The sequence below is a fragment of the Pezoporus wallicus genome, unplaced genomic scaffold, assembly GCF_028554395.1.
Source record: "Pezoporus wallicus isolate ANWC-B61680 ecotype Strahan unplaced genomic scaffold, APGP_CSIRO_Pwel_v1 contig_5069, whole genome shotgun sequence".
Taxonomy (NCBI): domain Eukaryota; kingdom Metazoa; phylum Chordata; class Aves; order Psittaciformes; family Psittacidae; genus Pezoporus; species Pezoporus wallicus.
The window spans coordinates 2,796,342-2,810,680 of record NW_026642361.1 but is presented as its reverse complement, the minus strand read 5'-3'; the positions used below and the strand labels follow the sequence as shown (position 1 = coordinate 2,810,680).

At 35.9% G+C, this 14,339-nt stretch overlaps 1 protein-coding gene across 7 annotated transcripts in view; it reads right to left on the bottom strand.

Annotated features, from left to right (window-relative positions):
• PPFIA2 (PTPRF interacting protein alpha 2) overlaps positions 1–14,339 on the bottom strand; it is a 313,295-nt gene that overhangs the window by 138,160 nt on the left and 160,796 nt on the right. For 5 of the 7 annotated variants that reach the window (XR_008974938.1, XR_008974940.1, XR_008974941.1 and 2 more), the window contains one exon: positions 4,729–4,791. The exons of the other annotated variants lie outside the window; for them this stretch is intronic. Coding sequence is in view for 2 of the 5 variants with exons in the window: in XM_057429558.1 (XP_057285541.1) it covers positions 4,729–4,791 (63 nt within the window). In the remaining 3 variants the exon portion in view is untranslated. The remainder of the gene's footprint in view (positions 1–4,728; positions 4,792–14,339) is intronic. 7 annotated transcript variants of the gene reach the window in all.

The window sequence follows — 14,339 nt, the reverse complement described above, 5'->3', positions numbered from 1 at the left end:
CTAGTTCCAACACCATGCCATGGGATGGTTGCTCAAAGCCCCGTCCAACTTGGCCTTGAATACTGCCAGGGATGTGACAGCCACACCACCTCTGGACAAACTGTTCCAGTCTCTCACCACCCTCACAGTAAAGAATTTCTTCCTAATGTCTAATATAAATCTCCCCTATTTCAGTTTAAAGCAATTTCCCCTTGTCCTGTCACTACATGCCCTTATAAAAAAGTCCCTCTCCAGCTTTCTTGTCAGCCCCATTAGGTACTGGAAGGCTGCTCTAAGGTCTCCCCTTCTCTGGGGTGAACAAGCCCAACTCTCTCAGCCTGTCTTCATATTTTGTTATTTACATTTTTACTTTGGACCTTAAAGAGCTGCAAAAAAGGGGAGTATTAATACTGCCATTTTGCAGAAGCTCAAGCTCATGCAAACCCAGCAACTGGATCTGCATACTAAGTGTCCTGTCTTTGTTCTGACCACTAGCTTGCACTGTTTCCACTCATGAAGTAATGGCATTGAGGTATCAAAGTATGATCAACTGTTCTGTCTAAATGACTTTATATTCATCAGCAATGTCCATTCAGGTGTGCTAGAATACATGCATACTTTAAGAGTACATCTACAGATGTACAGATTACTTCTTATCAAGAAACTTTTTTTTTCAATGTATGCAACAACTGCAGTTGTTTAAAAACTAATGTATAAAGATGATACATATATATATACACACACACACAGAGAGAGAGAGAGAGAGTCAAGATTTGGTATATCATGTATGAAAGACAGCAAACCCAGCAGTTAAGTACCTCTTATTATGCCATTAAACAGTATGTAAGAGAAAGGAATATACTACAATAGTATATTAGTGTTGTGTATAATAGCAGTTTCTTCACTTAGCTTCTCTCATGTAAACAATTCATAAGAATAAGAAGTAGAAAAAGGGAAGTTTACGTGGGAATAAAGGTAAACGTTAATGAAGTCTGTGGAGGTGTAAACCTCACAGAGCAACAGCACACAAATTTGTTTTTTTTTTAATTTGTGATATATTGGTAACAAAATTGTAACCTGAAAATCATCATATCTGAGTGATCGATTTCAAATATGTTGCAGTTTCTTCTTGAGCTTCAGATTTATTGCAAGCTTTGCAGTGTACTTCTATTAAGCAAAAAGATATACTATACACTCTTTATATTTAGAAATCTTCTTACAACTGTTATTAATAACATTAAGAGGTGTGACTCAGAATTAATAGAGAATTTTGAAATATTTTAGTATATATCTCTCTTGAATGATCTAAGTTTTCTGTACAGTTTTACCATCTCAGTCACTGCTTCTAGATAAGTACTTCTAGAAACAGATTTTAGGTCTGATATAAAGAGCCAGAAAGCCAAATCAAATGAATTTTGCCTTTTTTTTTTTTTTTTTACTAAATAACTGAGGTTTATAATTAATTACAGCTGTATAATTAATGCCATGTAATTAAATTGCTGAACCAGTGCAATATACACTGACTGATAATTTTATGCTTCTGAGAGCATCCTCTCCACAGCTATTACTTTTACTAGAGGCAGAAATAAAAGGTTGTAGAATTCACAGTAATTACAAGAAACCAGAAAACATTTCAGAACAATGTAGTCCAGTAATTGAAAAGTTTCAGCTGTATATTTGAGAGCCTTAATGCCAGTTATTTAAACTATGGTTCACACAGGTAATTGTGGGTTTGGAATTCAATGGAATAAAATAATTTTTTTTTCTTGTATATTGCAAAGTACATTGTTATTTTCATTAGCAATTTTTTCTCTAATTAGCATAACAACAATCAGTCATGACATAAAAGTGTATGTGTGAAAAAGTCTAAGGAGCTGAGTTTTATTCAGTAATGAATGGCTACATAAACAGTTTCCAATTATCAGGGAACCAGAGGAATTAGGCGTGAATAAACCCCTTTGCAATTATTCACCAAGTTTTGGATGATCTTTCAGTTACAGTATTTCTCTAAACTGAAGCTCAATCTGCTTTTGCAATTGTTACTGTGCCCTAGGAAGATTTTGTACTAACAGAAGTACTTGTAAAGCAGAACTGCCTTCCCCTATTATCCTCCCCGCAAATGCTGGGTGAAAGGGTGAGTGCAGATTTGCACTCTTCACTCTTGCTTTGTGCATTGGATGGCATGTAGATGTTGGTAGGGATTATATTCTGTCTCTGAACAGGAGTCTTCTGTATCTAATAGGACTTTTGGTCATTATTAATTATATATGTAAAAATCGGGTATAATAAAAAATAAATTTAAGGAATTTAAGTATTAAAAATCATTAAAATCATAACATAGACTTTCACTGAGAATTATTTGGAACTATGCAACAAAAAATACAGTATCTCCTTGTTAAGAGTCTTCAGAGTTAAGAATCTGGTTGTTTGCACCTATTTATAAAGTGAGAATCTAAAATTAGGCCTCATGACTACCTGAGAATGACTTTGGGCATAAGTAAATAATAATGGCAAGAGCATGTTTCACACCCTTGGTGACTGAACTCTTTCCCAGAGGAAATCAACAGTAGTTTTCAACATGAAAGTTTTTATTTTAATGAATTTACACTGAAAGTGAAATCTAGCCTTTTTAAGAATGCTTTATAATTCATGGAGACATATCAGAAGGACCTAGTAAAGTCTAGGCTTTCAACTGATTTGCAAGATTTTTCACTGTTATCCACACAGGAACTTATTTTTTTTTCTAAGTTTCAGCTTTGGAATGATCTGTAATGTCTACTAGGCTAGCTATTGGCCTAACCTACAGCTTAAGTTAAGAGAGGAAGACCCCTCAGTGACAATCTATCTTGAGAGGACAGTCTCTCAAAAGGTATATCTTGTTTTCTTCATTGAAAGTGGCTACATCATGGCTTAATTGAACACCAGGCTTTTAGGAGGCTACAGTCAGGTAAAGCAATTCTTGTCCTAAACGTTATCTCAAATTGTGAAAACAGGGTTTGTATTACTTAATTTTAACCATCTATTAGGAGGGCAATTAAGCCAAGACAGCCTTTTAGGTCCTCTTTTTAGTCAACAGAGAAAGACTGATACCTTCAGAAAACCAACAGGTAAGAATGCATCTACCCTCTACTGTCTCTAGAGTAGAGGCAACAATATTAAATTCAACATTAAACTTTTGACATAAAAATCAGGAGATGGAGTTAGAAGAGCATTTTATGGATTTTAAATTTTATCCCCTTTCTTGTAGAGGTTGATATATTTCTTTTTGGAGAACAAAAATACTTCACATAAGTACAAAGAGAAAAAACAAAACTAAACCCGGGATAATTAAGAACTGTAGTTCATAATGACAGCTCCTGTGATCTCAAAAGGCAAGAGTAAGAATATTTTTGTTCAATGGCAGTTAAGGTATGATATGGACTTCTAAATCTAAATTTGAAATTCTCTGTTTCACCATGCTTGTCAACTCTGTCATGTTATTAGCTATTACTATCTTCCATTCAAAATGGCAGACTGAAATATTAAAATTGCCTTGGAGAAGTTAAAGTCATATTGAAAACCCAGATGAGATGGGAGATTAATCGTATGTTACATACTGAGCAAACTTTTTTCCTCTGCATAGGAGGAAGTCTGAAAGTGGAATCAAACAGTACAAATGATAGAAAGGAATTTATAATATTGGTCCATTCAAGAAATGTATTCAGAAATTCAATAATGATTCAGATAGATGCATTATCTTCTAGGACTGTAGTGTGAAGAATTTCTCTGTTCCCTTAAAAGCACAAATTTTCCAGAGAAAAAGACTGTTTTAAGATGTTGATTTTTTTTTTTCCAGATAGGGAGGACAAATTTCTTGCCAATATCAATTCACACTATTTTTTCTCTTTGCTATTAGTTATTTTGTCTATATTGTGCTTGTACTTTGCTTATTTGTTCTACCTTAAAAGAACTTAAGGTGATGGAAATGCTTATCCAGAATTCCTCCTACCTATTCCCCTATAAACATGATAATCTTTAGCTGAAAAATAAATTAGCAAACACATTACATGATAAAAAAATAACTTCTATATAATGCAGAGCCACAGTCTTTCCACAGTGGTACATCCCAAATTCTCATTAATGTTTTCCAATTAATGTATAAGAATTCAATTTTGGCCCAAGAACTTTGCATTATCTGAATACTTTTACTAAAACAAGATAAATGACCTATTATACTACAAGTGAATAATTTGCTTCATTCGTTAACAAGATAGATTTCTTAGTCTGCCTTTCCTGAGCAATAGAATTCCTCCCTTCTTCTAAGTCATGAGATATATTTGTTTAAGCAAGAAAAATGAAATTACCTTCCTTCCAAATTTAGTGTTACACATCTTTACATGAAAATCCAATTTAAAATTGGGTTCAGTAGAATAAATATAGCCTCTTATTGCTTTCCTCAGTTTGCTTATTGCTGTTCTACTGATTTCAACTGACAGGAGCATTTTGCTGTGTGGGAAGCAAGGTAAATGCAGAAGGAACTGTGAATATATTAAAATTTTCTTTATTTAGCTGCATCAGAAAAGAATGACAGTAATTCAGTAATTTTGATGGAGTGAGACCTCACTTGTAGTACAATATTCATTGACCCTGAAACATATAATATGAAGTAATCTTGAGATGCACAAGCTTCTGTGGGTAACAAAAGATGAAAATCACATTAGAAGGCTTTGCATTTAAATTACACAAAAATCCAAGATATTTTGAACATACATTAGGGCAGGATATGGTCCTTTGAATGTTATTCTCAATGCTCGTACCAGCAGCAACCGTCATCTGAAAAAGGGGGCAACAGAGATTCTGCTGAATGGAACACAGTTTTATACAGTGCTACAGTATATTTAAATTACACCATGTTAACAAGATGAATGTCATTATCATTCAAGCGAGCTGATCTAAGAGAAGAAAAATGTGGCTCAACTGAAATTCACAAAAAAATTGAAAGTATTGTTACATCTCCTGGCTCATGAGGTGTTGAGTAAATAAGCAAATAGTAAGTCACTTCAGTGCTCTGCAGTGCACTGCAGGAGTGAACTCTGAAGCACTGTCAAAAAGTCAGATAACTACGGAGAAATAATCATACCTCTACGGCTAACTTTAATATGAAGTTTCTACATAAGGCAAGAGGTTTACCTGTTTGTGAGGCTTGAAAAAAGAAAGATCTACTCCCCAAATTAAAATAATTTATGGAAAGACACAAAAAGAAGCCCCTTCAGCTATCTGAAGAATATACATTAGCATTGAATGTTATTTTTACACCTTTTTAATGTCTTCTTAATTTAGTATTGCAGAGTCCAACATGTAAAAATCTTCTTCAGAAAGACGCTGACTACTGGGCAATCTGACCAGACGACAATTCTTCAGATCACATTTACTTCAGAGGAAATTAATATCAGAAATTTTCAACAATTTCTAGAAGTATTTTTTTAAACCTCTGATTCAATGTATTGTGACTGCCATTTAAAACATCTCCAACAAACCAAAGAAAGAAACCCAAACCAGTTCTAGACTAGACCTCCAAACAACGATTTTTTTCCATTGTTGTGAGCATATGTAACAATACATACAATGTTCATGCTAATTATAGTTGAGCGTCATCATCTCTCAAAGTAAGTATTTACCTACACTTTATTTCTGTGACTATTTACCAACTCAATTCAGTAAACACGCTATTCAGAACTGACAGACAGTATTTTTGCATTCAAGTATTTTTAATAACACAATATGACATTTGGAAAACACAACATAATGCAAGATGTGTTTTATAATGACTTTACTATTATAATTTATGAGGAAGTTAAGCCTGACTGTATATTAATACTGACTTTTGCAGTAAACTAAAATGTGCACCTTAACAATATCTTTGATAACAGCCACATGCATGTATCCATGTTTGACTATCTACAAACCACATATTGCCAATGATGTTCATTCTGCGATTTATAAAGAGTTTTAAAATATTTGAAACAGTTTTAACTTGCAGAGTTTTACAGGAGAATTATGCTGCTAGTGGTAACAAAAAAGAATAAATCTTGAATTTTAAGCAAACTCTCCATGTATGCTGCCAAGTTCTTAACTTCCTTCTGTAAGATTTCCCTTCTTTATATTTACCACCCTAAATATTTGAAAATGTTTTTATAATGCTTTTTTATTGTCTTTTTTTTTCTTTTTCTTTTTTTAAGGCAATTTCACTTCATAAAGAGCAGCTACTTTTGAAAAGAACATGTCCCTGCAAATCAGCTTCATGGTCAATTCAGGTATCATATTTAGACATATCTTTTAACACCACTGTTGTTCCATAATTTCGTAAGGGAAAAACAGCCCACATTACGTCAGCAAGATAAGGTTCACAATAAACAATATCTCATCATAAGAAAACATACATATTATAAACATTCACTATAAACATTCATTATTTCAGTCTCACATCTTTATTTAACAATGGTTTAATGCTTATTAAATTTAATCTCAATGTTTATACATATACAACTACTGATAAGGGGTTAAAAAAATAATGTGTAAATATTTTTCACATTGTTGCATATCTTTAAATTTACTTATCAGAAAACATTTTGTGTGAGATATAATTTTGCATTTTTGTGTGAAAAGGTAGATCTACTGTATACTTTTGACTGCTGCATCTGAGCTCTGTTAACTAATTCATTTCTGTCTGTTGTTCATCACTGTTCAAAGCAATATCCTCTGGGTAACTTTAGCCAAATCTTGTAAACAGTTTCCTCTCTTCTTTCCTCTTGTAAAACTGTGACTAAAAGTTTTTTGATGAAAAGTATAAAATGAACAGTGTTGAATTCTAGCAGCTAATAGGTTTAAGGACCAGTATTTTGACTCTTCAGGCCACTATGGGAAACTTTACATAACTGGAACTGTGTGATCCCTGGTATTTCAAGGCAATAAGACCATTTCCTTATAGCCATGGTAATTTCCTATCTACCCGGACTCATAGTACCTAAAATATCAAGTGTACGAGAAACGAAATGAAAGAAATGGATTCAATAAAAAGTATAAAATTTGTGCATTAATTCTAAAATTGTTTGTCTTCAAACTATGCACGTTAAGACAAAAACATCATATTGTCATGAAGATTTTACTGACAATCATTTGAGATACAAAACCCACGAATGAGTTATCCAGTGTAAGTAATGCAGCAATTCCCATCTCATGCATCTTGATAGAATATTTATTCCATTCATGAATGCGTCTAATATTCTAGCATCTACTTAATACTTTGTACCCTAGTAACTGTCACCTATTGGAAGCTGTCTATTAGAGTTTTGTCTTTCTCCTATAGAAAATGCATCAGCATTAAAGCTTATCAGAGGAAAGAAATAGGGTCAACAGAGATAAAAATATCTGAAAATTAAGCTCTAGAACTATATTTTTGCCTGGGATGAGCACTTCAGCTACTATTTGCTGTGAAATACGTGCACAGGGGTAGATTCTCAATCTGTATCCTAAATGACAGACCCAGAAGTGTTTCCAGGCTTCTTCTCTTCTATCTTTTGTGTTTCCACAAGGAAAAGACTTGTGTGAGGCTGTGGCACATCTGAAAACATTTTCAGAAAATTCATCAAACAGCCCCCAAGCTATACCTCCTGGCGTTTCCAAGACAGAGTCAGACAACAATCACAAATAACGGCCCACATACGCAGAAAACTGGCCTGCATTTCATAATTAGATGGAAATAGTGACAAAGGATAAATGAGACTACAATTTCAAGCTTCTGTGGAAGCACTAAATTAAACAAAGTTTTAACTAATTCTGTAAATTAATGTTAGGAAGTCCCCAGTCAAAGCTCTGGTAAAGCAGGAGCTCTCTCGCTCTTAGTTATGATATCAGCACTACAGCACTAATTTCAAGGCTATTTCCAAAATAAGGACATGAATAAAAAAGAAAGCCAGGTTTTATAATCAGTGGTATCCAAAGCTGCTGGCAAATTCAAAGATATTCACTGAATAAATCTAATTTATTGATATATTGAAGAAATCAGTGCAGAACCTCCCTTAATTCTTTGACTTCTATGATACAGGTAACTGACAAGTGGAACATACTTATAAGAAAAATAATTATTAGCCTGCTATCACAAAAAAGAAACTCTCTCTCAGAGCAATATTTTATGTTTCTTGACAAGAATTTTGTGGTGAGCAGTCTTATATCACTTCCCACATTCCAAAATGATTTTTAGGTGTTTTACTCTACTCAGTCTAGGAAAGTGGCTTCAGCTGAGCCTATCCTGAAGTGTAGCTGGTTCCATGTAGTATCTCATACATCTCACATGACTACTCCAACAACCAGTATCTTCAACTCAAGTTGCTTCTTCCATGGAAATTCATAGTTATTCCTGAAAAATTAGTTTGACCTCTTAACATGTCATCTAAATGAAACAAAACTCTCTAATTTCTTTTAATGTTTGTACCAGAAAACAATGTGAGATTTCTTTTATTTTTCCCCTAAAAAAATCCAACAAACCCATCACTAACAACACTTTCACTAAATCTAATGCTTTATATTGCCCCATCTTACTATCAGCTGCCCTTAGTATAACACAGTTGTCTTCGTGAGGGGCCTCTTATCTGAAGATATCATCTGGTTCTGTGCAGAAAGGGAACTTTTATTGTTGAAACAAAACATACATAATTTATTTTTCTTTCTCCATTTAAAAAAATCCCAAACCATTTAAGAGATGATCCTTGTTCTTTAATTATACTTTCTCATTCAGTTAAATACTCAGTTACATGTAATGACATTGTAAATATCGAACTAAATGAATGGTCCTAAATTATCAACTTAGGACTTTTAACTCAATAAAGTTAGAAATGTCTATGCTCTTAAGTCAAGGAAATAAAAAAAAAATCTTTTTATAGCCAGAATTGGTATGTCTCTCCATTTGTGTGTACCTGTAAATATACGATAATTTTGTATATATAGATTATGATATATACAAAGAACTATCTAAGGACATTTAGCATGGAGAAGGCTGAAGGGAGACTTTACTGTGTTCTTTCAATACTTACAGGGAGCTTGTAAGAGAGATGAAAACAGATCTTTTACAAGGGCATGTAGTGATAGGAAAAGGGGTAATGGTTTTAAACTAAAAAAGAGCAGATTCAGACTACATGTAAGGAAGAAATTTTTCACAGTGGGGGTGGTGAAGTGCTAGAACAGGTTGCCCAGACTGGTGGTAGGTGCCCCACCCCTGGAAACATTCAAGGTCAAGACGGATGGGCTCTTGAGTAACATGATCAAGTCGACGAGGCCCCTGCCCATTGCAGGTGGGTTGGACTAGATGACCTTTAAGGTCCCTTCCAACCCAAACTATTCTATGATTCTAAGACTTGATATATGTTGTACATATATGCACAGTATACATAATAGTATATATACTATACATTATATGCTTGATGATATCCTGCAGAAAAAGAATGTAAAAAGAAGTAACAAAACCTACTCTACAACCATCTACATCAACAGGACCTCTCTGGTGTGTACACTGACCTATACACACTTGACTTTGTTCATGGGAGTATTCCCATTGAGCTACAGAGAACTTGATATCATTGCAGAATTAAACTTACATATAAAAATTTGCAAGATCAAGCCCTAATACCTAATATACAGAAAGACAGACCTTGCAGTCTGTATAGTAATCTTCCCCCAGTACTGTATATTACCTTCCCCCATGGTGATACAAGGTAAGATAACGCATCATTAAGGGAGCATGTTAAAGAGATAATAAGATTGATATTTGTTTATCTGCATCACAGTGACTGAGCAGTCTAATTATACTCTGATTATTCATTTTTTAAATCTCTACAAGATGCGAACGCAGAAAATCACCATTGTTAAAATAAGCTCTTACATTTACACTACAAAATATTGATTTAAATGTATTGAACTTAGGAGAAATTTATTACAGCAACTAAAGATTTAGAACAGTGATCAAAGAAGCAGAGTTTGATTTCATATAGCCATTAAAAAATCTCAAATCATGCTTCTGTGTTTTACCAAGGCACGGAAATAATTCAGGCATATATTTTGCCGTTGAAAATTTTGCTAATAAAAGAAGTCTAGAAAGGAACTGCCTGAATAGTTCTTAGTCAAAACTGAAAAATATTTCTTCACCTAATTGCCAGAAATTCCTTTGCATAAAGCCTTTTCAGACTGCAGTATTTTTTTCATTACAAGTGCACAAAAGAAAGGGTATGCTCATTTGATATCATGTAAAAATATGAAACTGTATGAGCATGTTGGAATGTTATGCTGTCTTTTAAAGTAGATCTGTGGAAATCATGCAAAATACTCTTTTGCTCTGTCTCATGAAGACTCTATTTACATTCCAGGTTCAGTTCCAAGTCATTTTATCAAGGATTAGTACTGAAAAAGAAGGAAAAGAAGGCAAAGTAATGAAGGAAAGGAAGGAAAGAAAAAAAAGAAGGAAAGGAAAAAGTAAGAAAATGGAAAAAAAAAAAAACCAAACCACCAACCCAATACATCTATAGTGTTTTTCTGCATTCCCTGAAATCCTGCTCCTCTAATCACCCAGCAACCAGACCTGTACCCAGGTTGTAGTAGTAATCTCTCATCACCAGACAGAGGGACTGTAGGGAAGGAAGATACAACAGTTCACACATGCCTGCATACTGCTCTGCATTAAGGCAAATGTAGTTTAGAAAGGTGCGTTGAGAATGATGCACATGGTCCCAGGTGATCAGACCTCTGACAGATCTGGATTAGACAGAGCTCAAATGCACCAGAGGAGTCTATACAGGTTTCAGAAACCACATGAGTCTTGTGGGAGATAGAAATCTTAAAAACTGGACATGGATCACAGGCACTATCAGAGCTTTGTCAAAGGCAAAATGAAGCCCAACTCCTGGAAAGATGCTCAAAATAAAATGAAACGCTCTAATTTTAACATTGTGCTTCTTGCAATCTCATTTTTATTGTATGACTACAGCAGACAGCAAAGCCAAAAGTATGCCTAAATCATTTTCAACAACAGCGTACTGCTTTGATTGCCCCACAAGTCAGATGAAGCCTCTTCAAAATCTGTTCCTCTTCCAATCCTCAAATTCAGCACATCGAGTTTCCTGCAAACAATTTGTCCTCTGATCTGGAAGCAGCATGAGGCAGAAGAAAACATGATCTTGGATGAGTGCCAAATGCCGCCACCTTCTTGAACTACTGAAAGATATTCTGCTCTGCCCGGGTATGGAGGAGTCTGGGATATAGCTATTCTATATAAATGTGAGCAAACAAAATGGAGCAACCAGTACAAGCTCCCACGTACATTAGGGAGGCCCAGGAGGGTATACCTCAGCTTTTGATTGACATTTGCAAGGAGAAAGATGGTAAGGGATAAAGGACAGAAGCCTTAATTCAGGCTTGTGATCACACCAATCTCCCCAGCGCTCATTTTTCATGCCCTTATCAGGGTACTTTAGGCTGCAAACTAAAGTATTCAGGTTCACAACAGGGTTTTTATGTCATTTATTAAGTATATATTTTCAGGGAGAATATATCATAGAGGCTAAATGAAGTTTTTGGTTGGGTTTTGTTGTGGTGTTTTGTTGGTGTTTTTTTTTTTGTAATTTTCCTGTAACAGAACAGCTAAAAATAAATCTTATGGGATGAATGTGTGTAATGATAATTAAAAGCTTGAAAGACAGTCTTGAGAAATTTTGCAGCTAAGCACTCTCACTAGGTAAGAGGTGAATGTTTTTTGCCTGAAGAAGCCAATCAGTACTTGTACTTTTGATTTAAGCTCTGTGTTATCTGTTTGTGTAATTTATGCTATGCCTAATCAGTTCAGATATCCTCACCAAACCAAATCATCAAAATATAGACTATTTGGACCAATTACAAACTGGTCCTTGTTCTGGGTTCAGCAGTAGCAGTCATTTTTCTCCTTCTTAGTAGCTGATGCAGTGCTGTGGTTTTTGACTTTCGGCCTGGGAAGAGCGCTGATAACACCGATGTTTTTAGTTATTGCTCAGTAATGTTTACTCTGACCAAGGACTTTCTGAGCCTCATGCTCTGCCAGGGAGGAGAGGAAGACGGGAGGAAGCAGAGACAGGACACCTGACCCAAACTAGCCAAAGAGGTATTCCATGCCACAGCACGTCATGCCAGGGATGTAAACTGAGAGTTACCCAGAAGGCCTAGTTCACTGCTGGGTGGGATGAGGTATCGGTCGGTGGGTGGTGAAATGTTGTATTCTCTTCCCTTGTTATTTCCGTTACCATTATTATCATTGGTGGTAGCAGCAGTGGTTTGTGTTATACCTTAGTTACTAAACTGTTCTTATCTCAACCCGTGGGAGTTGCATTCTTTTTGATTCTCCTCCCCATCCCTCCGGGAGCAGAGGGAGGGAAAGAAGGGGGGGAGTGAGAGAGCGACTGCATGGCGGATTTGCGGCTGACTGGGTTTAAACCGTGACATAATTCAAAAGTGTCCTTGTTTCAGCTGTAACAGTTATTTTTCTCCTTAGTAGCTGGTGCAGTGCTGTGTTTTCACTTTAGTCTGAGAACAGTGCTGATAGCACACCAATGTTTTAGCTGTTGGTAAGTAGTGCTTACATTGATCAAGGACTTTTCAGTCTCATGATCTGCCAGTGAGGGAGGGCACAACAAGCCAGGAGGAAGCAGTGACAGGACACCTGACCCAAACTAGCCAAAGGGGTATTCCATACCACAGCATGTCATGACCAGTATATAAACTGGGGGGAGTTACCCAGAAGGCCCAGAACTCTGCTTGGGCCAGGCTGGGTATCAGTTGGCAAGTTGTGAGCAATTGTACTGTGAATCGTGTTTATTGTTTTTTCTCCCTTCCCCTCTACCTTTATATTCTCTTCCCTTGTTATTTCCCTTATCATTATTATTATTGGTGGTAGCAGCAGTGGTTTGTGTTATACCTTAGTTACTGGACTGTTCTTATCTCAACCTGTGAGAGTTACATTCTTTCGATTCTCCTCCCCATCCCTCTGGGAGCAGGGGTGGGGAAGAAGTGGGGGGAGTGAGCAGCTGCATGGTTCTGAGTTACCAGCTGGACTTAAACCATGACAAGAAGCAGTCTTCAAGATAAGCCTATCTGGAAATTGTAATCATAGACAGCTAAGCTTCAGTAATAGGTTCTCTTTTATATCCTTCATATTAAAAAAAGAGCTGTAACAATATCTTGTATTAATTGGGAACTTCCTGCTGTACACACTCTCCAAGTCATTGCCTGCTTTGTCACACATGAGTTTGTACTGTCTATACTATGTTGGTTAATGGATGCCCAATATGCCAGACTTTAAATGCAGACCAATGTTGCCTCCTAGAAAATATAAAAGAAGGCATATCAGGTAATGAGAATTTCCCTCTTCAGACAGTGGAAAACTACTGTTTATTCCTCTTACAAAGGAAAAGAGGGATGTCTTCCTTGAACATGGTGCAGGATGAAAAAGAAAATGACACAGTCCATCCGCTGTGGTCAGGGAAGCCAGTCATGAAGGACTGCCCATACTTCCACCACACTGCTGTGTTCAGCACAGCTGTGTCAAAAGACCTGCACAAACCTAGAGTGAGTTAGTGGAGAAAACTGCTTCAGCCACTACAGGGACAAAACAGGAGTGAGGTTGACTTTGACTCTGCATCCCCCATCCAGACTGCAACACAGCTCAAGGATGTGAAATATAGGAAAGGAAACATCTAACACTTCTTAGATGTTTCATTAAATTTTGAGTATGAAGGATGTGGATGTTAGTAGACTAAAATATAATATTGAGTGTATAACTGAAAGTTGCCTTGGTATAGCTTTGAAATGTAAAGTTACCAGCCTCTTAAACAAGAAGCTTCAAGTCTGAGATGTCATCACATCATTGGTAATTTCTACTAAGACAAACATTTTTGAATATTATCTGAGAAAACACTGTATGAAAAGGATTTTAAAGAACATATACTTTCTTCCCTCTCCCCATATTTGATTTAAATATGTTTTTGAAAGGTATTCACAACAAGGGAAGTGCTTCTTTTAATTTATGACAATTTCTCCTTTGGCATTTGGCTATATAGAATTACACAGTCACAGAATTGTTTGGGCTGGAAAGGACCTTAAGATCATCTAGTTCCAACCCCCCTGCCATGGACAGGGATGCCTCACACTAGACCATGTTGCCCAAGGTTCTGTCCAACCTGGTCTTGAACAGTCAGAGATGGATCGTTTACCACTTCTTTGGGCAGCCTGTTCCAGTGCCTCACCACCCTCACAGTAAAGAACTTCTTCCTTATATCCAATCTAAACTTCCCCTGTTTAAGTTTTAACCT